The sequence below is a fragment of the Eleutherodactylus coqui genome, chromosome 5 (assembly GCF_035609145.1).
Source record: "Eleutherodactylus coqui strain aEleCoq1 chromosome 5, aEleCoq1.hap1, whole genome shotgun sequence".
NCBI lineage: Eukaryota > Metazoa > Chordata > Amphibia > Anura > Eleutherodactylidae > Eleutherodactylus > Eleutherodactylus coqui.
Window position 1 is genome coordinate 185187928 of NC_089841.1, and position 24397 is coordinate 185212324.

Consider the following 24397-nt stretch of genomic DNA (forward strand, 5'->3'; position numbering starts at 1 on the left):
CTACAGTATATCTGGAGGAATACGTGAAGCACAAGAGCTCTCACCTAGCATCTACCCCTGTCAGCACCTTTGAAGCTTGGTTCCCAATCACCTCCTGTCTGAGGTAATACAACATTCTCACACGAAGCAGAACCCTATGGGAAGATAATGCATGAGCTGTATTGCATACTTGTTGTTCATAGGTGTAAGTCATAAGAATTTGATTATCAGTATAAAAAGGTACTCCAGAAATACTGATGACTGCAGCATCTTACTCTCTCCCATGTATACTCACTTGTTGCACTGGTGCTTCAGATGCTTCTTATAGCCCTCATCTTGAAACAAGGTGTCAGGGTTGTACTTCCGAATCCAGTCTGCTTTGTGTATGTCAAAGCTGCTCTGTGATTTGATTTTTTTGCCCTTGCGTCCCCGAGGGACAGGGATGGAAAGACCTGTGGAAATAACTGTAAGTTATTTAATCCCTCAGAGACCATCCTATTATGTGCCTCAAGGACCAACTCATTTCTATTATCACATTACAAGAGACATAAAATCGACACATGCATGTGAGGGCTTGTTTTTAGTGGGACAAGTTGTATTTATTTAATGGCACCACTGAGGTACATATAATGTAGTGTATAATTTATTAAATTTGTATTTCTGGGGAAGGGGTGTGTGTGTGAGTGAGAGAGAGAGGGGGGGGGGGGGGGTAGTGGACTTGAAGATACGATTGTTTAATTACCAGAATAGTACACTGCATTACTTATGTATTGCATTCAACTAAGCCTATAACAGCAGGTTATTAGACTCTGCAGGAAGCAGGGCCTAAGAGGCTGAGTTACATGGCAGAAATTGAGGCCTTTGTCAGGCTTCCAGCTGCCACGGGAACCCACTGGTACTTTGCGATCACATTGGGGTGCCGATAAGTGACAGATGGAGCCCCCTTTCCCTGTCATCTGCTTACATGTTGCAGTTGCTATTGTGGCATGTAAGGAGTTAAACTGCCAGGATTTGAGGTCTCTCCGCTACTAGTTGGAGTCTGGATGTCAATCATCCAAGCCACCACCTTAAAAAGCTGTATGTGCAGGCTTAAAGCCTATTCGTGAGGTCAGTAAAAGGAGTAGTGAGGTATAGAACAGGTTAAATAATTCTTAAAATTCTAAATAAAGCCATCATTTAATAAGCATCCGCTGTATAAATAACGAACTGGCATCTAACTGCCAGAAGAATTACCAGAGTGGTTTTGCAGCTGCTTAGTTTTGCCATTTTCTGCAGGAGTGATAAGGTCCCAGATGAAGCTTTTTATGTTCTCATCTCCTCGGTAATGTAACAGACAATAGACCAAGATGGCTCTACAGATTCTCTCCACATCCCGTTCAGTCATTCCACGCTTAAAGCGACCATGGGATAGAATGTCGCGCCAACGGCCCCATCTAATTGAAACAGAACAACAGAGACAACCTCTTGTAAGCAACCAAAGTAAAATTACCGGGAGAGAAATGTAAAAGGGCTATAAAGTGTACAGACTATAAAGTGATATTGTATAGCACCTTACCCATACACAAGCAGATGCTTCTCCACTCTGAAACAGTCTGTACGACCATAACCATTTTTACGATCCTGACGCCGAGCTCTTGGACGGTCCTCATCATCACTTTCCAAATCTGAAAACTCTACCATATCATCATCCTTGTTACTGAAGTGCCGAGTCTGTTTCCTGATACGGGGCGTATCTATCACCAGCGTGTTCTGCAAGTGGGAGCAAGGTGAGAAGAGTGTGCGCTTATTATGTAGGTTTCCAAATGTTAGATGAACATGAGCTAAGGATCTGCATAATCCCTATAATAGAATTAAAAATCACACAGTGCACTTACCTTACTGCTGAGAAGATCGAGATCTAGATCGGCTTTCTTAGCCCATTTCTGCCAGAAATTAGGATCATCAAGGGAAATATCTGTCCTGTTTTCAGAAGCCACAAAACTTGCCTAAAAGAGAAAAGGAAATCCACTAAGTATTTGCCCTAGTGAACTCAAACCCTGAAAAGTTATGAGGCCAAAACTGACTGCACTTAATTCTCCAATTGGTCTGTAAATTCAAGGACTTTTATTTCCGAGATTCTGACCCTGCAGAGTTACTATTATGATGTCAATGAAGCATATTTATCATCAGACATATCAGTTGTGTATGAAGCAAGAAAGAGCCAACTGCCAACCCTATGCAAGGTCTCTGCTAAAGCCATTAATCCCTTAGTGATACACCTTTTGATGGCCTGTATGGACGTTCTATATATGGAGATCGCTCGATGATCTCCCTCCATACAACATGGGTGCTGGCTGATTCTTACAGTCGACACCCAGCGGCAGCTGATCTGAGGTGTTAACCCTTTAAAATGCCACTGTCAATTGCTGATAGCTGCATTTAAATCCCCCGAACGATGTGGGGGAGGGGGTGGGGGTAGCCTCGTACAGCCCCCCCGTGATGAGATCGCAAGGAGCCGTGAAAGTGTGATGGCAGCTGGGGGTCTTCTGAAAGCCCCAGGGCTTTCATGATAGAATGCCTATCAAGCCATCCCGGTGGGACAACTTCCTGCTCGATAGCAGTATGATCAAAGAATCACAAGTTGGGTCAGATTCTCGCAGCGGGATGCGACCCGTGCCCATTCATTGACCTCTCGCTTACCTGTCCGGCGTCTTCTCTTTCTGCTCTGCAATGTGCCGGCATGCTGCGATTTTGGTTACTGTGCGGGTTTTCGCGTGGTCAGATCGCGGCTGTCTGCATAGGATTGCATAAACTAATGCAATCCTATGGCAGCATGTAACGTCGGAAATTCTGCGCAAAATCTCGCCGTGGAATTTCTGCCAGTGTACATTCAGCCCCATGCATTATTTATCCTGCACAATGAATGTCGTCAGAATGTACACTCTGCACCATCATCATTGCAATTCAGTTTCTTTACAAATGTAATTGAATCTAAAGGGCTCTGAGTAGCCGCCATCCTCACCACGAACCTATCTTCTGCATCAAGTTTCCATATGCCATTTAGAGTAGATAAAAATCAACACGGATATTAAGGACCCGTAAAGATGCAAACCTTGGAAAAGGTCGAGCCTTTGCCCTCTGACTCTATGGTAATTGTTGTGGTTCTTCTCAAGAGAATCTGGTCAATGTCTTCTTCACAAAATTTAGACCCTTCATCATCTTCATCCATTATGGCAGCATAGGCTCCTTTTCTAAGGAGGTCTTCGATTTCTTTCTTTGTAAACTGTTGGATTGGCTGAAAGAATCACAGATTAAAAAGGTCAGGTGTTGTAAAGCCATCAGTAGAGCAGAAGCATGGTTACTTCCATAAAGGTCCTCACCCCACTAAGGTGGTTGTCCCGGCCACTCATGGACTGCAGTACAGCTTTGTCAAGCCCCAACTTGAGGCTCGCCTTGTCAAACATCTCTCTCTCGTAGGAGTTTCTGGTTATCAGGCGGTAAATTTTTACTGCCTTGCTCTGTCCAATCCGGTGGCAACGAGCTTGTGCCTTGGAAAAAATGAAAAGCAGAGGTTTTTTTAAGTTGTGCAAAACAAACAAACCATTTAGTACAAGCAGCCAGGTAATTCTGAACTTTGACAGTGCGGTCATGAGTTTACTATAAGGGCTAACGCCCACATACGGATTATCACTGCGGAATTCACGGCCAGACGCAAATTCTACAACAATGTTTGACCATAGACATGCTGTGTTAAAAAGATGCTCCCCTGCCCACGAGCAGATATCAACCGCGATTTTCCGCTCGTGGGGAAGAATCGCATCAGGTTTTATTTTGTCAATTAAGGGGGAAGGGGGGGGGGATAAATCATAGCCCAGAGCCGGCGCACCATGCCCTGCACTGCACATGCACGCCGGGCAAGACACTCGCAGCGGATCAGACAGGGGAGTGTAGGGTTTCTGGGGGTCGCCGGATCTGATTCCGCTGCAAAATTTAACAGTCAGAATCCGACCCAGCCATGAGCATGAGGCTTAAAGAATATACTGCAACCTGCGACGGTCTTAGGGCTCATGTCCACGGGCAAAATAAGAATTAAAATCCACAGCGGATTTTAACTCTTCTTCTGCCCGCGGATCCGCATCCCATAGGGATGCATTGACCACCCGCGGGGTAGATAAATACCCGCGGATCGTCAATAAAAGGAATTTTTAAAAAAATGGAGCATGAAAAAAATCCGGACCATGCTCCATTTTCATGCGGGTCTCCCGCGGGGACGGCTCCCGCGGGCTTCTATTGAAGCCTATGGAAGCCGTCCGGATCCGCGGGAGACAAAAATCAGAGTTTACTCACACGCTCCGGTTATTCTCTTCTCCGCGGCGCCATCTTCTCTCAGTCGCGGCCGGATCATTTTGCTTCGGGCCGGCGCATGCGCGGGGCACGTCACCGACGTCATCCTGCACATCCGCCGAGCCGAAGAAAGAAGATCCGGCCGCGACGCAGAGAAGATGACGCCGCAGCGAAGAGAAGAAACGGAGCGGATGGGAGGTGAGTTTATTCTTATTTATTGTTATTTTCAGCGCTCATGTCCGCGGGGCAGGAGGGACCCGCTGCAGATTCTCCATGGAGAATCTGCAGCGGATCTGATTTTCCCCGTGGACATGAGGCCTTAGAGTTTATATGAAAAGGCTCAGCATGGCAAAGCAGTCTACAGCTTTCTTGGCATGATTGGACTTGGAAGAACCACCGCAGGTTACAGAATAGTCAAACATGGCACATGTCATAACATGGAAAGAAAAAAAAAAAGAATTTGTATTGATTTAATTCAGAAAATTAAATTAGTACTTGAAGATCATTTTGAGGATTCCAGTCAGAGTCAAAGATGATGCAGGTATCAGCAGCTGTCAGGTTGATCCCAAGTCCACCAGCACGTGTGCACAGCAAGAACACAAAGCGGTCAGAATCTGGCCGGCTGAAACGATCAATTGCAGCTTGCCGCATGTTTCCACGAACTCTCCCATCAATTCTTTCATAGAGATACCTAGATATAGGGAAATTAAATGCATTGCTCGTTTAATTCAGTAATACAATTAAATCAATTCACGTTATAGCTTAAAGCAAATGTGTTATCACAAAAAAATTAATTTTTTAGCAAAAAAAAAAACAAACAGAAAACACAACCCTAAATATATGATCATTTTTTTATTTCAGAGTCTAGATTAGAAAGAAAAAAAAAAAACACTAAAATCCCACAGCTTTCACACAGACCACTAATTAGCTTCATAAGAGACAGTCATCTGAGTATAATCACAAAGGCTGTTAACTTCAGCTCAAGCAAGATGGCCGATTCCATAGTCAAGGACACAGCAGGAAAAAAACAAAACAAAAACAACTCTAAATTAGAAAATCAAAATGATTAAAATTAAATGGATCTCACTTTCTGGTTGATTTTCATTAGTAAAAAAAATATATACAGTATATGCCATGTTGACAAAAGTATTGGGATCCTCACCAATGCTGTGCCGTCAGGCGAAGGGAATATGCAAATCGGATGTTTGAGCATCAGGTATAAAAGGAAAGTATCACACAGACATATCCCAGTACAGAAACCATCAGCATGCCGCAAGGTATAGACTTAAGAGAATTCCAATGGGATATGGTGATGGGAGGTCACCAGAGCAACCAATCAGTATGGAATATGGCAGCGCTTTTGGACCTTCCAAAGTCCACTGTTGGTTTCCATTTCCATTTCCATATAACATCTGTGAGGGGAGACCTTGTAAACTGACAGAACTTGGACAATGAAGCCTTGTACCAGCTGTGAAGGCATCACGCACATCGTCTGCTGAAACAGTCGCTCAGGAAGCCTCACAGGCCATTCAATCATCCATTAGCACCAGAACCATCCGTAGGGAACGGCATGTGTAGGGTTATCATATACGAGAGGCTGCACACAAGCCCAACATAACAGCAGTGACTGACAGGGGCGTCTGCGATGGGGCTTGGAGCATTCTTCTTGGACTGTGAGTGAGTGCAAGCAAGTGTTGCTGAATCACAGTACATCATCTTCCAGTCGGATGGCCACATGGTGGGTGTGGCGGGGGCCTGGAGAGCGGTTTCTATGCGACTGCATCGCCATAACGGTGAAGTCTGGATGATGTTATGGTGTGGCAATACTTTGGTACAACTCTGTGTCTCTCTACTAACATGACCATATACCATGTTATACAGCACACAGTGTTGGGGCTTGGTTTGAGGAGCAGCTAAAAGTCCGGATCTCAATCCCATCAACCAGATCTGGGATGAACTAGAATGCTGTATCCGCGCACGCCAAACACCCTTATCAGCCCCCGCATTGCTATCTGAAGCTCTCCTCAAGGAATGAAGACAAATCCCTCCACACATCTATCGGAATTTGGTGGAGAGCGGCCTAGGAGGGTTACTACAGTCATTGAGGCCAAAGGCGGCCCAACACTGTACTGAAAAATGTGAATAAAATCCAATTTCATCACCTATGTATGTGTCCCAATACTTTAGTCAACATAATACATACAAAGAGGCAATACATTCCCTAAAAAAAATGATACTAAGAACAATTATGAACACACAAATAAGTAGAAGATAAAAAGAATATGATAATCAAAGGACAACTATGGATTGCAACAGAAATGGATCTACCAACAGATAAGCAGACCTACAAGGCTTACCTGCGCTGGATGAGATAATCTTCTAATATATCCAAACACCGAACCATTTGGGAAAAGATGAGAACTTTGTGTCCTCCAGCTCTAAGCTTGGGCAGAAGCTTGTCTATTAGTACCAGTTTACCAGAGGAGCGCACCATAGCTTGTAAGTGGAAGTCTAGAGGAATTATTGGTGTGGCCTCCCTAAAGTCAAACAGAATCTTCTCTTCTGCTCCTTTGGGAACAAAAATATAAATATTAGCATGCAACCGTAAAAAGAACACTATGAACACGTATAGCCAGTATCGGCTAATGCACACATACCAGTAATGAGGTAGGGGTGGTTACAACATTTCCGTAGTTCCATCATGGTGTTCAGCAAATTGGGTGTATTGGACTGACTGGCACCCTTAGTCAGGAACGAAAAATTCTTTTCCAGAATAGCCCTGTAATATTTCTTCTGAATATTGGTTAATTCAACTTCAATGATGGTTTCCTGCTTAGGTGCAAGATTCTTTTCTACATCTTCTTTTAATCTTCTCAGCATCATCGGCTTCAAGATGGCTTGCAGCTTTTGCACCTAGAGATGAAAAGATATACATAAGGATCTATTAGTCCTAACAGAGTACACAGTAAGGCCGGCCTCACACGGGTGTATGCGCATTAGTGGATGCATTAGTGTAGTGTTTATGCAGAATGAACAAGGCTTTCTTGTAAACCTGACTTCTCACAACATGGCCCTTAAGATGCAGGTTCACTCACTCACTTCTGAGATAGGTATATTAAACTCAAAAAGGACTACTGGAGCCAATACGTACACAGTTTCTATAGAGCATGGCACCAGAAGTCACTGCTATATAAAAAATGGGTAACAAGTTTACCCCAATGTTTCAATAAGATGTCACACACGAACTCCGTAGATCCATTTGGAGATAGAAAGGTTCCTCAGCAAAGATATTCAGCTCAGAAAAAGCCTTAAATGGGTTGTCCAAACTAAGTAAAATTACCCCCTATCCACAGAAAAGGGGACAGCTAGCAGAATGATGGGGAAATGACCACTGGGACCCGCACTAAATCAGAATGATGGGGGTCCAAAGGTCCCTGCATGAACGGAGCAATGGTCCTGCATGCACACTACCGCTCTATAGCTTTCAATGTGACTGCTGGAGATAGTTCCATTGAAATTAAGTTGCAGCGTTGCATAACACCTTCACTCCATTCATATAAGGGTCTGATGGGGAGGGGGGGGGGTGGCCTAGCAGTCGGTCCTCAACCTTGTGAAAAGGGGATAAGCCTTTTAAATAGGGGAGGAGGAAAGAGGCACTGATGGTTGTCATCTTCAAGGATAATTACATTTAAATCCAAAGTGTCAACGCTTAGATCTGCAGACTAAAAGCTAAGGTCTATGGGCAGTATAACGGTATAGAGTAAGGTTGGGGAGGAGTATTTCTAGAATGGAGATGAGGAATTCAGCTAACGGAGTTTGTACAAGTCTGTACATCTATGCATCTCTGTTACAAATGCCATGCTTCTTAGTACCTGCTCCTCTGTTTTCAGATCTCCAAAATCTTTCAGGAACTCTGCCTCTGAAGCAAACTGAGTTGGCTCCAAGAAATGTAACAGACTGAAGAGCTCCTCCACCGTGTTCTGTAATGGTGTTCCCGTCAGTAAGACTTTGTGCTCCTGGAAGAAAAAATAAAATAAAATAAATGAAGCAGGCAATTTTTTTGGAGCATGCTCACCCACCAAGTCTAGCACTGTGAAAAGAGAAAGCATCTTTTAGACTCACCAGGTCCATGTGCTTCAAACTATCCAACAGTTTGCAGTTTCTGTTCTTCAGACGATGAGCTTCATCAATAATCACACAGCGCCATTCTATTTCCCGCAGCTCAGGGCAGTCAGAAAGCACCATTTCAAATGTTGTGATCAAAGCATCAAACTTATAAGCTCCAGGGATCAAACGACCCTGTAAACGGCAACCAGGGGTCAAAGTGAAGAAGGTTTCCAAATATACAGTGAATATAAAAGAAGTGTGTGGTGTAACTGTGTAGCAGGTCTATAGAACCATAAAAACCTCCATAAAATAAATCATGGAGATTCGCTGATGGGATCTCTTGTTTATGGGACAGAACAGGCTTATTTTAGGTCTAAGATGCTATTAACAATTACTGCATATTGATTACTTATTCCGCCACATTGGAGGATTAAAGGTCCACGAAGCTTGGTCTATGACCAGCAGGTAAACCTATGGAACCGAGATAGAGAATTTTATGTGCATACTGTGATAAGGGAAGCATTCAAGGGTCAGTGATCTGGGGATTATTCCGATTGCCAGATTTGAGTCAGGAAGGATTTTTTTTGCCTTAAAAATGGGCAAAATTGGTTTCTACCTCATTGGGTTTTTTTTGCCCTCTTCTGGATCAACATTGGGGGTTAATAGACTGAACTGGATGGACATATATCTATAAGGCTGAAAAAAAGACCTTACTATGACATCTGAGAAAGTGCAGCAGCCTATTCAGGTTATTCCTGAGGACAACTCACATTCGTGTGCTGCGATTCCCAATGGCACCTAGTCTAGAGTGGTGCTTACGAAGTTCAAATTGCTGGGGTTGGCCCTCCACTTATCAAATATCTAATTAACATGCCATTGTTATTTAAACCAATTACTGAAGGAACTGACCTTGGAGTCTTTGCAGTACATCTCATACTGCTGAATCATTTGTCGGCTTGCCAGGCTGCCATGGTAAACAATGGTGTTCATTTGTGTCCAACTCGCAAACTCCCTCTCCCAGTTAGTAATTGTGGAAAGTGGAGCGATAACTAAAAATGGACCCTGGACTCCTACATTGTACACTTCCTGCAGAAATGTAATGGACTGGATTGTCTTTCCCAGGCCCATTTCATCAGCAAGAATACAGTTCTGCCTGCAAAGAGAAAGCAGCACGAGATTACAAAGGATTTCCGTAAACCGCTTCAGTAAGTATTGCATGAACACAGTAGAAAACTTTTAAAACATTGGTTTTAAAGCCACGAGTCGCACCTGTTATACCAATTGAAGAGCAGCCAATTCACCCCCTCCAACTGGTATTCTCTTAACTGGTTTGCATTCCTGTATTCCCGTGACAGATCGAGTTTATTCCATGTTGCAGAGGCTGGCCTTGCCTTAATGAGAAATACGTAAAATTAGTGAAAAACGAATATTCTACCTTCACAGATTTCCTTTACCAACAGAGCCGCTACTCACCATGCGCTTCAGATTGGCCTGACGAGATTCTACACGTTTAAATTCGTCAACCTTCCCATCATCGACATCCTCCTTAAGTTCCCAGGTGCTGTCTTCGTAAGGCAGAGAACACCACTTGACCAGATAATACACGACGGGCTAGAAGAGGGAGCGAGCGGGTTTAAGTTATTAAGTGTAAATTTAATTGTAAGGCTGCGTTCGCATCTGCTCCGCGGTTTCCCTTATACACAAGAAGCAAAATCCACAGCAGAACAGAACCCAACTAGCCTATAACCGGGTCAGTCGGGATCCGTTTCACTGTCCCTTTCCATTTCACAGGGAAAAAAAAGAAAAAAGAAAAGTGATTCTTCCTGTCAAAGACGAAATCTAACTTGACCTCTGAACGTTTGAGAAGGTATGTCAGTCTTCAGAGGCCGTCTCTTTGACTTATGGATTGCTGCTGGATGGACAGACTGAGGATTTTGGCCCTGGATGGGTTAGGGGTTGGGAGGAGTCAATGGTTGGCTTTTTCCTGTGGAAATCTGATATTTATGTGTTGATGTAAAGGCTTTGGTTCAGTCTCTAGCAGGCCACAAGAACTTACATACAGAATTATTTAAGTTTCGTAAAGTATTTCTCTTGGTTTCTGAGTCGTGTTGGAGGTGTTCAGCAGTAGCCGGTACAATAATCCATATGTGGTGGGACCGTCCTCTTATAGCCATATTATACAAAGCATTATGTGGGTCGACAACAGACATCACTTCGGAGCTTGCTTTCCTTTCTATGTTCTCCATCTAAGACTCAAAAAAGTCTTTAGATCTTTTATAATGGCCACGAGACAGGTTATTCCTAGATTTTGGAAGCATCGTTTCCATACCACGAGTGGCGTGGGCCGAGGCCCTACATTCCTTGAGGTATTTGGAAGAGTTCAGAACTAGAGACCATGACGATTCTTCTCCTGGTTTTTACTCCATCTAGGCCATATGGTTAGATTCTAGAGACTCACCCGCTTTCTCTAAAACTCAATCTAAAACCAGCATCACATAAACATGACTTCTTTCAAATTCACTATAAATTCATGATCACTGGGGGTATGACCATGAGAAGGGAGGCCCAAGGCCCCACTGGCACCTAATCTGCACCGCACCTCTTATGCCCTGGGCACTATTACACCTCCATTTATGTGAAGCAGCATCCGCTGCACTTCACTAGTACTGTAGCCACTTTGTTCTAGAAATTGCGTGGATCCGGAAGATGGGCTGCAAATGATCATTAGAAGGAACCTGTCACCGCCTTCATGCTGTCCAAACTACAGACAGCGTGAACCCAGGACAGGCATGCACAGTGTCCTCATGTTTGTATTAGTCTGAATGCAGCCTGCCGCATGTGGACTGACAGCTCCCTTCCATTTTGTGTATATGGATAAATCGGTCAGTCAACATGCTGTGGGTAGGGAGAGGCTAAAGCAGCTTGCCTCTGACATGAAGCTCCGTTCCCAAGTTAAAATTCAAAGTGTGTGTAATTTGAAGGGAAAAAAATGCTGCATTTCAGACCAACACACACATTATTTTTATATCTAATCTATCTACCTAAAACATATTGCCTGGACTACAGGTAGCATGAACCCGGTGAAAGGTGCCCTTTAAGGTATGGTATATTCTAGCAATGTGATGCAACAGCTATTGGTGGTGGGACGACTTTGGACAACATTTTTGTGTGAACAATCCCCCTCCAGAATAGTTAGTATCACTGCCAAATCAGAGAGTTAGAGCTTCAATGCTCAGTTGTAAAACATTCATTGGAATCTATGGCCGTGTTCATAACATACAGAAATAAAGAACTCCATAGAAGACACTAACAGAACATCCAAAGAGGATAATCCCTTTAAGAACATACTCTAACATTCAGTCTTATGACAGATGTAACATACCTCCCCATTATCCTTATCCACACTATGGGATTCATCTAGAATCCGATCGACCTCCACATAGTCTGGATTAAAGGGTTCCTCATCCTCCGGCATGAAGTGACGCATCTGAGCCATCTTGGTTTTAAACCGCTTGAGCTTCTGGTGGATGCGTTTGTCTCTCTCCAGCTGTTCAATCGTTGCCCATTCACAGTGCAGATAAGAGCTGGAAGGAAGGAATAGATTTAGTATGGGAGCCGAACACAATACTTGCAGCCACAGTACTACATTCAGGCATACTCACTAGTTTTTATACTTGACAAAAAATTCTTCAGCATCAATATAACCTCCCGTAGAAAGCTGAGAAGGCAGAAGCATAGCAAAGCCAAGTTAGAGGAGGGGGGAGAAAAGAAAAATCAATCTAAAAGTTAATGAATACTGACAAGTTTTCCACACCTCTTTTTTCACCACCCTCATAGACAGGATTTTGTCTACAATTGCAGCATCTTCTTCACTTGGGTTTTCCTAAAGGAAATATGTATTTGAAAGCTACTGAGTACAAATGTAGGTACTTTACTCATTTATATAGCGCCAGCATATTTTACAGTACTTGCATGCATTGTCCCCACAATCTGAATTCAGAATTAGTCTAGCAGTTTGGAGTGTGGGAGGAAACCTGCGCAAACACAGAGGGATCATGTAAACTGCACCTAGATGTTGCCCTTTGTTGGAAACCCAGGGCCCAGCACCGCAAGTTCACAGTGTTAACCACAAAGCCAAATCATAAAAACAGGATTTCTGTACCTACTGTAAAATCCCCTTCTCGTCATGTTCATTGGAGGACATAGGAAGGCCTTGGGTATAAGCTCCTGCCACTAGGAGGTGGCCTGGCTGTGCTCAGCCAGTGCTGGTGGCCCTGTGGCTGCCTACTGCTAGATGTAGAAGGTGCAGAGGCAGACTCTGTTATTCATCGGAGAGATGGTAGGCGGCAGGATACAGAGCAGTTAGTGCGACTTTGCACCTCTTTGCCTTCCTGGGAGAAGGACTAACGTATATCTCATGCAGCACCGTTTGCCCTCTCCACATGTGGACAATCAGGGAAGTTAGATCAACCCCGATTTCCAGCAAGAGGGAAAAAAGAAGGCTAAAACTAAAATGAGAAAATACAGAATGCCTGTAGAGCAGGAGGTCGGTCTCCTACGGACACTAAGCTAAAACAAATTTAGCTTGGTGCCTGCAGGAGAAGTATAGCTGGTAGGAGGGGTAACTGTCTTTGCTTAGTGTCTGCCTCCTAGTGGCAGAGGCTATACCAAAGGTCTTCCTGTATCCAAAAGCACGGACGAGGAAAAAAAATTCTGGCTGTCTATGTGAGGGAGTGATAGCCCTGCTGTGACTACTGGGGAAGTGGAAGACAAATTTCCTTGGCTCTTCGACATGCCAGGCCCAATACATTTTAAATATATGAAAACATTGCTTACAACGATTAGGGATATTTTTGTGACAGAAAATGGGTGATGGGGAACAGAGGGACAACATGCAGTACTTAAGAAACAGTGGTCTTAGCAAATAAGAACACCATACATCTAGTACATGCATGTTCAAATTGGACAAAATATTAAAATTGTAAAGGGAGCTATAATAATTTTGAGAAATTAAATTTTTTTTTCCTGGTAATTTTAGGTTCAACTCCAATATTGGAGTTTAAGTCTCGTATCTAAAAAAAAAACAAAAAAACAAAAAAGAGAATCAACTCACAACAAAAAACTGCATAGAAGGGACGGCTTCACTGTCAAGCAGTGGGATGGGTTCAGGCAGAAGGACGGGTTCACTCTTGACAGGACCAGTCACATCAACTTCCTCATCATCTTCATCATCAGTAATTTTAATGTCTAAATCTTCGGTGTACTTTTTACGTTTCACCTGGCGATTTGATCGTCTCTTCTAAAAGGAAAAACAAAGGTTAACTTTTTTTCAACATGTTTATTTTTTGTACTTTATTTTTCTCCTATTTTCACACCGTGTCCCTCTGAGGGACTTACAGTGCAGCACTAATAATCGCTACGATAAGGCATGGTAGAACTGCTCTCCTGCCATGGCTTATCGCTTACTATAGTGATCTTAGGCAATGGCAATAAGGATGCGGGTATCTGGCGTCCTGTTGCCATAGCAACCAGCCGGGCTCTCGCGATGTTATCGCGAGAGCCGGCTGAATTCACAGAGGAAGCCTCGGTCAACTCTTTCCCTGGCGCGATCTACTTGCAGCGGGAGGCCGGCTATCAGTGACAGCCAGTTCCCACTGCGGGATAGCGCGAGATCTGCTATGATCTCACGCTATTCCTTATGACGTAAGGGTACGTCATTTTGCGGGAAGTATCCCGCTCCCATGACCTACCCTTACGTCATGGGGAGGGAAGGGGTTAAAAACAAAAAGTTGACTTTTTAAAGTTTTTTTTTTTTGCAAAAATCGTCTTATCACTACATTTAAAAATCGAAGCGACTGACAGAAGCAGAGGAAGGATTGTCCCCTGTGGGGAAAAAAAACCCTTTAGATACTGAAGACCTAAATGTTACCTGCAGCATATATCCAAGCTAATCCAATCTAAAAGTCCAACCAGCCACTATATTGCCTCCTAAACCGTCTCTGGATGAGATAATATAGCAACCTCCCCCACTTTGTAAGTCTGCTCAGCCACCATTCATCAAACTGCAGGATGTGGAACCTACTAACATTTCATATTGCATCATACACGATGTGAAGTACTGTACCTGGACACTATCTTCATCCTCCGCTGGAGAAGCTTGAGATGGCACCACTTCAGCATCAGAGTTATCAGATGACGGGTTTCGCTTTCTTTTCTTACCCACAATGGGAGTGATGGTACTAGAAACAAGAATGGAGACACTCATAGTCAAGGGCCTTAGGATTTACAACTGCTCCTTACCAATGCACACTGCTTATACCGCACAGTATCTAGAGAGTTGGCACACATATATGTGTGGTAGAAGTTTACTAGACTGAGAACATACATAGCATAAACCTAACGTAAAATGTACTTCACTTTTCACAATTAGCTGTCATGTGTGTACATGAAGAATAACCCTATTTCTGGCCACAATATAACTTGTACACAACATTTTTCACCAGTTTTGTCCTCTGCAGGCTCCATCTCGAAGTCTCAGTTCTCACCAAATAAGTAGAAACCATCTGCTATGCCATCTCCCATACATTGTGCACTGAAGAGAGCGGGACATATTCTTCTCCATCTCTGTAGCACACTATCGTAAGTAACAGCATCATGGAGGACACTATACAGCAGTACTGAGCAGCATAGATGTGAACTTAGTAGATGTGAGTCAGCAAACCCCATTATCTACACTCATCTGAGCAAGTCTTTGGTCTCCCTCTTGCAGCTCCCAAATCCACCTGCGCAGCAAAGTAGAGTTGGGGGAAGTAGGTAGTTTTCACAGTAGTGATCACATACTACTTAAGCATTTTTCTGCTTGCAGAAGTTCTCAATTTAAAAATACTAAAGAAATAAACAAACAAAAAAAAACCATAATTGGCTCCCCTTGTGCTTATACCATACTTTGCCAAGGAGACAGAGGTAAATTAAACAAGATTTCTAATTTTGGCACAAATTTCTACTACTGATGAGCTGAGGTGGCACCATATCCTGGCTGGTGAGGCCCCAGTAGAAAGTAGTTAAGATGATCTATTCTAAAAAGAGCAAAGGGAGTAGTTTGGGCATAAAGGATTTTCCTTCTACAGGATGGCAGCCGGTTACTGCAGAGCGTCATAGGTTATCAGTATTACAGATTGTCTCAGTTGTCTACTAAACAAAACACTCAAAAAAAATAACAGTAATAAAAAACATATCAAATCAAATTATATTAGGTTGTATTAATAACATGTTTAAAATTTTTTTTTTAAATTTGTCCATGAAAGTCCAATTTTTTCAAAATATCAAAATTTTGAATCCCGCATAGCGAACGGAGTCAGCAAAAAAAGAAAAATAATGGCAGAATTGCCCATTTCTGTGTACGGTTCCTCACCTAGGCTTTGACTTGCTCTTAGATCGTGAGCTACTACAAGATTTCGATTTCTTGGACTTGTCCATAAGAGAGCCATCTCCTGGATCACCCTTCTTTTTCTTCCTCTTCTTCCGACTTCCATCGTCATCATCAGCGCTGACACTTGGAAGTTCATCCTCATTTAAGACACGGGGAATATTTTGCTCTCCTCGGGCACGAGCCCTGGCAATGGCCTCAGCCACAATGCGGTTTGCTTTTTCCTGCTTCTTCTGATTATCCAGTTTACGTGATTCACCAGCTGAGAAATACAAAATAGATATTCAAAAATCATCCATAAAAAAAATAAAGACAAAGTTACGTTATAGCATTTGTTCTTACAGATTGTAAAGCTGGGCGACCTCCAATAGAAGATAAACCTGCAGCCATTGCTATACTATAAAGCGGCATTTGGATCTTAACCCCTTCTTGACATTCACTGTATATATACACAGCACGTACATGGTGTGTGCATGGTGCCATACACTGAGAAGTCACGGTTTGTCCTTCTGAAGGCCCTAAACGCTGCCATGAGGGAGCCCCTGGTAAGACAAGCCTATGGCTTTGCCTTAATAGAACGCCTGTCAGATGGCTGCAAATTCAAGTCCCCCATGGGGACTAAGATATAGAAAGGGTTAAGTCAGTAAAGTTAATAAGTTTTATTTTTTATATTACTGTAAAAATTACAGACTGTAACAAACAAAAAAACCCACTAAATAAAAATCCCAGTCACTAAATAAAAATCTAAAATTATTATCACCATATCTATAATGGCCTCATGTCCACTAGAAAAATACAATCCGCGCAGATTTTTGCAAGATTGCAAGCGGATTTGCTTTAAATGGTATTTTTTTTCATGCGGATATCCCCACCTATTGATAGCAATGTGGTTAATCTGCACGGAATCCACACTAAGGCCTCATGTCCACGGGCTAAATATGATTTAAGATCCGCAGCGGATCACCCGCATGCGGATCCGCATCCCATAGGGATGCATTGACCACCCGCGGGTAGATAAATACCCGCAGATGGTCAATAAAAGTGATTTGAAAAAAAATGGACCATGCTCCATTTTCGTGCGGGTCTCCCGCGGGGACGGCTCCCGCAGGCTTCTATTGAAGCCGTCCGGATCCGCGGGAGACCAAAATCAGCATATACTCACCTGCTCCGGATCTTCCCTTCTTCGCAGCTTTATCTTCTCTCCGTCGCGGCCGGATCTTTTTTCTTCAGGCCGGCGCATGCGCAGGGCACGCAAACAACGTGCCCTGCGCATCCGCCGGGCCGAAGAAAGAAGATCCGGCCGCGACGGAGAGAAGATAAAGCCGCGACGAAGGGAAGATCCGGAGCGTGCGAGAGGTGAGTTAATTCTTATTTTCAGCGCTCATGTGCGCGGGGCAGGAGGGACCCGCTACGGATTCTCTATGGAGAATCCGTAGCAGGCCTGATTTTCCCCGTAGACATGAGGCCTAAAACGGAGCATGCCGCGCTTTTTTTTCCGCTCGTGAAAAACGCAAATCAATTAAAATGCCATTTGCAGGTGCAAAATTCAATTTAATTGACTGCAGATGGCTAATGATATTCCTATGGGCAAAATTTCACCCGCGGAATCTGCAATTCAATTTTGCTAGTGGACATGAGGCCTTAGGGCTAATGCCCATGGACTGATTTCTGCCGCATTCCCCGCGGCAGAATAACACAACTATTAGGTTCTATTGGACCTAATAGCTTTTATGCCTGTCAGTGCTCACATGCCGGATTCTTGCTGTGGATTTCTGCAGCGGGAAAAAATTGCGGCATGTGCTATTTCACCGCGTTTTTCCGCAGCAGAGGTCACCAGAGGTTACCACCGTAGTATTCCCATGGCGTAAATCCGCGGGCGTATCTCGCTCTGTTCCCTGGGCATGAGCCCCAAAAGTCTACTTTATTAAAATACCACATTTTGGAAAAAAAAAAAAAACACAAAAACAAACAAACTGTACGCAATGCCAGAATTGTATATTTTTGGTCACCCCAACTACAAGAAACAAAAATGAGTAGAAAATGATTAAAAAGTACCCCAAAAAGAAATCAATATTAAAAAACAAAACAAAAAAAAAAAAACACAAAAAAAAAAAAAAAAAACAATCCAATTGACTGAAAAATAAGTTACGTTGACAGAAACCAATTAAAAATATGTTTTTAACCCCTTAATGACGCAGCCCCCCCCCCTTGTAAAAAAAACAAGCCAAAAAACGTAACTCCTTTATTTATCCATCGACGTCACTGTATGAGGGCTTGTTTTGTTTGTGGGATGAGTTATATTTTTCAGTGGTGCTATTTAATGTACCTTATAATGTACTGAGAAACTTTTAGAAAATTTTAAATGGAGTAAAATGAAAAAAAGAAGCAAACTTCTGCCATTTTTCGCTGCGTCTTGTTTCTACGGCGCACAAACTGACATAATTTTATGCTACGGGTCAGTTCATTTACTAAGATACCAAACTTATATAATTTTTTTTTTTTCTTTTTTCCAAAAGACATTTTTTTATTTTTATTTTTCCTGATCAACATCGTTGTGCAAGGGCTCATTTTTTGCGGGACGTCACATAGTTTGCATTGGTATACATACTTTTTGATCGCTTTTTATTGCTTTTTTTTTTTTTTAATTGTAGACAGGGTGACCATTTCTGGCATTTTTTTCTGCCGCCATTCTTCGCGCGGGGTAAATAATGCATTACTTTAATACATCAGACTTTTACGGAAGCAGCCATAACAAATATGTATTTTTGTTTCATAATTTAGATTTTATTGTAAATGTGGCAAAAGGGTTTCTTTTTTTTAACTTTTATTACCTATTTTTTTTTTCAACAATTAGTAAAACTTTGTTCTTATTTTCACCTTTTTCTTGGTCCCCAGAGGGGACAACAACTAGCAATGCTTTGATCGCTCCTGCAGTGTGATGTAATGCCATGGCATTACATCATACGGTGATCAGGCAGTCTATGAAGACACCCCACGACGGTGGCTTGATAGGCATTATGCCATGACAGCCCTGGGACCTTTCATAAGGCCCCCGTCTGCCAAGACACCTGCACGGCTCCCTGTGATCTCCTAATCGTCCCGACCCACAGAATAAGGATAACATGTAATTTGTACTGGACTATGGATGACATAAAAGCAACACCCCTCCTCAAAACGGCAGAGTTATGTAAAATTTACCAATACATGATGTGGTACACATTAAGTGGAGCTATTGAAAAATACTAGTCCCGCAAAAAAAAAAAAAAAAAAAAAGTCATGTAAACTATGTAAGTGGGAAAATAGAAGCTAGGATTTTTTGTGGGGAGAAAAGAATAAAAATGAGGAAACAAAAAAAAAAAAAAAAAAAAAAAAAGGGGCTGCAGCGGGAAGAAATTTAAAATGTCCAATCACATTGTTAACACGGAAGCAACTTCTAACTCCACATGAAGTGTGTATTTCCCATATACTTCAGCTTTAAGCATCATGTCACACTATCCGTCATGTATAACATACCTCCAACCTTTATTATGGACTGGTTAGCGGTGAGGTTGGCCACGTCATTTGCGTTTAAAACCTTTACCACAGACAGACTTTGTGGAGCGCCTTGTGAGGAGCCGGCCTGGCGGAAAACACAAACTTCACTTTAATAAGAAAAACCTTAATAGAACAACACTGTATATTATCCCATTACTAGGCGATATACCCTGTGATACACAGCGATTTTATGGATATCAGTCCTGAAAAAGTGGCCACAAAAATTAGCCAAACACCACACTGCTATGGAAGATGTCTAAAAGAAAATCTCTGTTGCCCACAGCAACCAATCACAGCGCAGCTTTCACCTGGGACGAAGGATGCCTGCTGCCCAGTAATATATTACACACACACACACACACACACACACACACACACACACACAAGCTCTGAGTGACGGAGGTGAGCAGGCCTCTGCCCACCTGTAGCATGGACACTAACCGCTACACAAAAAGGAAGAGTACTGTCACTCCGCGTGGCAGGAGGGGGTAAGCCAGCGTGGCCAACCTCCATGACTTGGAGCTTCATTTCCAAAACAACCTTCAAAAGTATGTTTTTTCTGAAACGTCCAAGCCTTTCAGAGCAAGGCACACACAGGGGCAATAAGCATACTTGTCCTGGGTTCATAATGCCGGTGGTCCAGGCAGCATGAACCTGATGACAGAGTCCCTTTAAAGTACTCCCCTCTCCATACTTTGATGTGTGGTGTACAGCCTTCTCTTCCGATTAACTACAGCGGTCATTTGGCAGCAGTTTATGAACAAAGACCAAAAGGACTGCCGCAGCTTCGGCACCGGACCGCCGGGGAAAAAGAACAGGCAATTGCAGGTTCTTTTATAGTTGTACAAGATTTAAAGTGGGTTTAAAAAAAAAAAAAATACAATTTCGCAAGTTAGATAACCCCTTTCCATAGTCTGGGGAACTACTGAAATCTGCTCAGCACCATATAGAAACCTTACAAAAAGTCCTACTTGCCCCACCCGATCCACAGCAGCTCCGGTTCCAATAATGCCCAGTCCTCCGTTGGGCACCGTAAAAATGGCTACTATGGGTGTTTAGGCGAGTATGGCCTTCGTTAGGTTTTTTTCAGTGCAGTGCAGACTTCAATTTAACATTTCTTCCCCAGACCACCCCTGTAAGTATCAAAGAGTTTTATTTATATCAGGAACAGCTTGCTGACTCACCTGTGGTTGTAGGAGAACCTTGAGGGGTACTGAAAGCCTCTGACCGCCTTGCTGACTGATTACATGCGTCTGCTGCCCTCCAGGTGCCAGCGTTATACTCCCCGCCGACTGCTGTACAATCTGAAACTTCTGTGGCGTTTGTCCAGCCACACCAGGCTGCTGCACCTGCAGCTGAATAGTGACCACTTTGGCCGGTTGTCCTTGACTAGTCTTGGCCTGGGTCAGAGCAGCCAACTGGTTTCCTTGAAGAACAAGCTTTCCAGGAAGCCCACCAAGTACCACGTGACGTTGGCCCTGCTGCGCTCCAGAAGCGGTCTGAGTGGGTTGCTGAAGCACGAGTGTGATCCGTTTAGAGTCCCCCTGAGTAGTCAGAAAAGTATATAGGTAAAGTGGAAAGCAAAAAAAGCTAAAAACTAAGCAGCAGCTAAGTAGCACAAACATAACATATGTACTAAGCCTAGCTATTGTGAAGCCATGCTTTGGTGCAAGTAGAAGCAATCCAGTGATACTTAATGCCCATTTATGGAGCGGTAGTACACAAGTGACCATCCTAGCATTCATTCTGGGAAACTCGAGATGCTGTTCTTGCGATTGGTGGAAACCCCAACTGATCAGCTACTCATCACCTATCCTATGGATTGGTGACAAGTTAGTTTTGTTGGACAACCTCTATAACCCTTTCCACGCCAAGGACACCTCATGAGTTTTTGCACTATTATTGTACCTTGTCACCACCGGAAGCTACGGGTTTGACAGGGCTTTAATGGAGGAATGCCCCTGTCACACCCCTAGCTCCCGATTAGCTGAATTCCACAAGGCCCTGGAAGGGTAGCCAGCAGGGTGTCTAGTGATTTTTACCTGGGCTGGAGGGTTAGGATTAGCGATTAGTTTTCCAGTAAGGCTTAAATTATTCGCTGTTAATGCTTCTATGTTACAGGTGTAACATAGAAGCATTTACAGGTAATAATGTAAGCCTCCCTGGAAAACTAATTGCTAATCCTAACCCTCCAGCCCAGGCAAAAAGCAAAACATACTGTCACCGGGGAACCTACACCCCACCGCTAAGACTGTCCAACCCCATGCTGCGTGTCTCAGCAGTGTGCGCGCCCCACCGGTGCTCACATGTGGCCACGGGTCTCTCGTCTGCCTTCACCACTGCATTACAAGCCGCATGGGCGCTAGGAGCGGTGATATGTGCCGACTGCCGGCTGTCTGTGCTGGCTTGCATAAGGAGCCGGACGGCCGACAACAGGGCACCCACAAGGAGCGAAGCTGGGACAGTGCAGCCACCAGGGGACAGTTACAGTGGGCCTACTAAAGGGGACCGCAGCTGGGAGTACAGCCAGGGGGGGAGAGTGACACCGGGGCTGCTAAGGGGAGATGGTAGGCCACTGTCACAGCACCGTTGCTGGGAGGGTGGTGGCAACAGTCCGAGAGGGAGGGGAGATAGCAGCGGGACACTCGCAGGAGACCTCAATGCCAGGACCTGTGGGGAGCCAGCGGAGCAGCAATCATGAACAGGGGGCATGACCAGCCAGTCATGCTGTCTGTATCGTGTCTCCACCTGTACTTTAGGTGGTGACAAGATACAATACCAGTTGCAGGGAGGCACTTCATTTGCAAAGGATGTATGAAATTGCCATTTGTAGCAAGAACGTATCTCTCAGGCTGCATTCCAGCCAGTTTTGATCTTCACTTTTCAAACAAGACCACAACTGCAGTCCTAGCTGTAATATAGCTAAAGACAGTAGGTTGGGATATTGGGAACTGCTCTCAGCAAAGTGTTCCTGACTGCATTTCTGCTATCTATCTCCAGTTGCATTACAGCTAGAACGGTGGTCTTGTTTTGAAGCCAAACATTTTTGCTATAAAATAAGGGGGGGAAAAAAGCTCTAGCTCCTATCTAGCAAGGGATAGAACAAGTTTAATGATGCCTACTCTTCTCAGCCATCTTTCACTTCAGCATGGAGGAGAAGGGGGCTGCAGGGAGAAAAGAAGAGGAAGAGATCCTCATGTCTTCCTATATAACCCTACAAGACCCCAGGGGGGGGAACAACATGGACTTTTCTTCGTGTTACTCCCCGTCTCATTTAGACATCTACTTTTTCCTTCAGCACTGGAATGAGAAGAGGATGCCCATCTAACCGCTCCTCTGCTCCTACGTAGGCAGTTTACTGACTCCACGGGTCAGACGTTTACCAGCGGCTGGATTTTGACATCAAATAAGTTTCACAAACCACCATAAAGTTTATACATTTACATCGGGTCTAGACAAGATAGGCTCAGACTGTAGAGTAAAGTCGTTGCCCTCTTCTCTAGTGATCCCCATTACACACTCTAGTCTAGCGCGAATGACAAGACGAATGTAATATATTGATCACACATGGAACTAATTTCAGTCAGAAAAAACGATGATTTAGCCTCTTCCTGATGGATGTAAAGGCCCATCTACACTGGACGATTATCGCTAAGACTTCGCTCATCGGCCATCGTTGTAGCGATCATCGGTGCGTGTGAATGGGTGTGGGGCACCTTTCGCTGATCGTTAAAATCAAGCTCACTTGATTTTAGGGGTCAGTTTAATCAGTCGTTCTCCATGGGGGAGTGCTGATAGCATTGTGTACCCCCCCTCCCCTCTTTGAGCGATTATCTTCTTGTGTAAATGGGCCTTAACACCTGTATTACAGACACAAGACTCATACCTCCCAGCGATCAGCAGAGCCGGTGCTCTGGCGCTCCAACTCCGGGTCTGATGAACAGTGGGAGTGTCAGGTGTGACCATAACAAGGGAGCAAAAAAAAAAAAGCACCCATTTTATGCCCATCTGAAAGTGGCCATTGTTGTCACATTACACGAGCTTTAGGCATCTACAGGGTTACAGCTTGGATAAGGGAGTAGACAATTATAAAATAATATATATCTAAAATAGCCTCAATTTAACTTGCGTACAAAAACTGGTTAGCGCCTTCCTGCGGTTTTGGTGCTCTTTAACACAATCACCTGTAAACTTATGGTTCATTTATCGCTTGCTCAGGCAACATTGTTGGCTCGCTCAAACAAGAAATTGTTCAGTCATTCACTATGTAAGTGAATGAGAACGACTGAAGGATCGCTGTTTAAACCACACGATAAGTGAAGGAGCCCACGAACTGTGCGCCTGCAAATGGGCGAAAAGCAAAAAGTTTATGCAATTTATTGTTCGATTGTTGGCTGCGTTTACACTGAGCGATGATCGATCATTTCCGCTCGTTTGAATGACAATCGTTCCGTGTAAAAGGGCCTTTAGACGAGTGCCAGTATATGTACATCCCATCTTACAGCATTATATCTATTTAAAAGGTCTTCAGGACACATTTCACTCACAAATTAGAATTTTCATGCACTGTTGCCTAAAAATTAGGTATTTTCACACATCATGCTGTGATTCTCAAAGAAAAATAAATATGTAGATTTTGGTAGGACGGTAGCTGCTTGTGGTGCCCAGATTACCACCTCTGTGCCAAGCCGTCATGTTGTAGTACTGATAGCACACACCGGGGGCGGGAATCTGACAGTTTTAAAAATTAACTTATGTTAGTCACAAAGTAAGACAGCTGCAGTCAGCAGGCTGCCCGCTTCCAGGAGATAAACAGGGTTTACTTATCAGGACGGGCGATTCTGTATTTTATAGGCTTCTTAAAAGTTTCCAGCCTCAAACCCGATTTTTGTGCTTTCCAGTTGTGCTGATTTCATGAAACCATGTATGTAATTTTCTGCCTGGGTCACACCTTTCGTCAACAATACCAATATTAGCATGTTTTAGGCAAACCTGCACTTTGGCGCAAAATTGCATGATTGTCCTGTG

At 43.7% G+C, this 24397-nt stretch overlaps 1 protein-coding gene across 6 annotated transcripts in view; it reads right to left on the minus strand.

Moving 5' to 3' along the window:
* The window catches only part of CHD8 (chromodomain helicase DNA binding protein 8), a 58580-nt gene that overhangs the window by 16112 nt on the left and 18071 nt on the right, over nucleotides 1-24397 (minus strand). For 5 of the 6 annotated variants that reach the window (XM_066603930.1, XM_066603932.1, XM_066603926.1 and 2 more), the window contains exons 3-25: nucleotides 20554-20913; nucleotides 19349-19454; nucleotides 15821-16097; nucleotides 14534-14648; nucleotides 13523-13708; nucleotides 12224-12292; nucleotides 12072-12127; nucleotides 11792-11993; nucleotides 9883-10020; nucleotides 9679-9800; nucleotides 9319-9562; nucleotides 8425-8601; nucleotides 8175-8318; nucleotides 6960-7215; nucleotides 6660-6870; nucleotides 4798-4993; nucleotides 3339-3506; nucleotides 3071-3253; nucleotides 1854-1964; nucleotides 1535-1728; nucleotides 1213-1412; nucleotides 275-443; nucleotides 45-134 (exon numbers count right to left, since the gene is read on the minus strand). In XM_066603930.1, the coding sequence (XP_066460027.1) occupies nucleotides 45-134; nucleotides 275-443; nucleotides 1213-1412; nucleotides 1535-1728; nucleotides 1854-1964; nucleotides 3071-3253; nucleotides 3339-3506; nucleotides 4798-4993; nucleotides 6660-6870; nucleotides 6960-7215; nucleotides 8175-8318; nucleotides 8425-8601; nucleotides 9319-9562; nucleotides 9679-9800; nucleotides 9883-10020; nucleotides 11792-11993; nucleotides 12072-12127; nucleotides 12224-12292; nucleotides 13523-13708; nucleotides 14534-14648; nucleotides 15821-16097; nucleotides 19349-19454; nucleotides 20554-20913 (3974 nt within the window). The remainder of the gene's footprint in view (nucleotides 1-44; nucleotides 135-274; nucleotides 444-1212; nucleotides 1413-1534; nucleotides 1729-1853; nucleotides 1965-3070; nucleotides 3254-3338; nucleotides 3507-4797; nucleotides 4994-6659; nucleotides 6871-6959; nucleotides 7216-8174; nucleotides 8319-8424; nucleotides 8602-9318; nucleotides 9563-9678; nucleotides 9801-9882; nucleotides 10021-11791; nucleotides 11994-12071; nucleotides 12128-12223; nucleotides 12293-13522; nucleotides 13709-14533; nucleotides 14649-15820; nucleotides 16098-19348; nucleotides 19455-20553; nucleotides 20914-24397) is intronic. The other variant, XM_066603931.1, reaches the window with a different exon arrangement.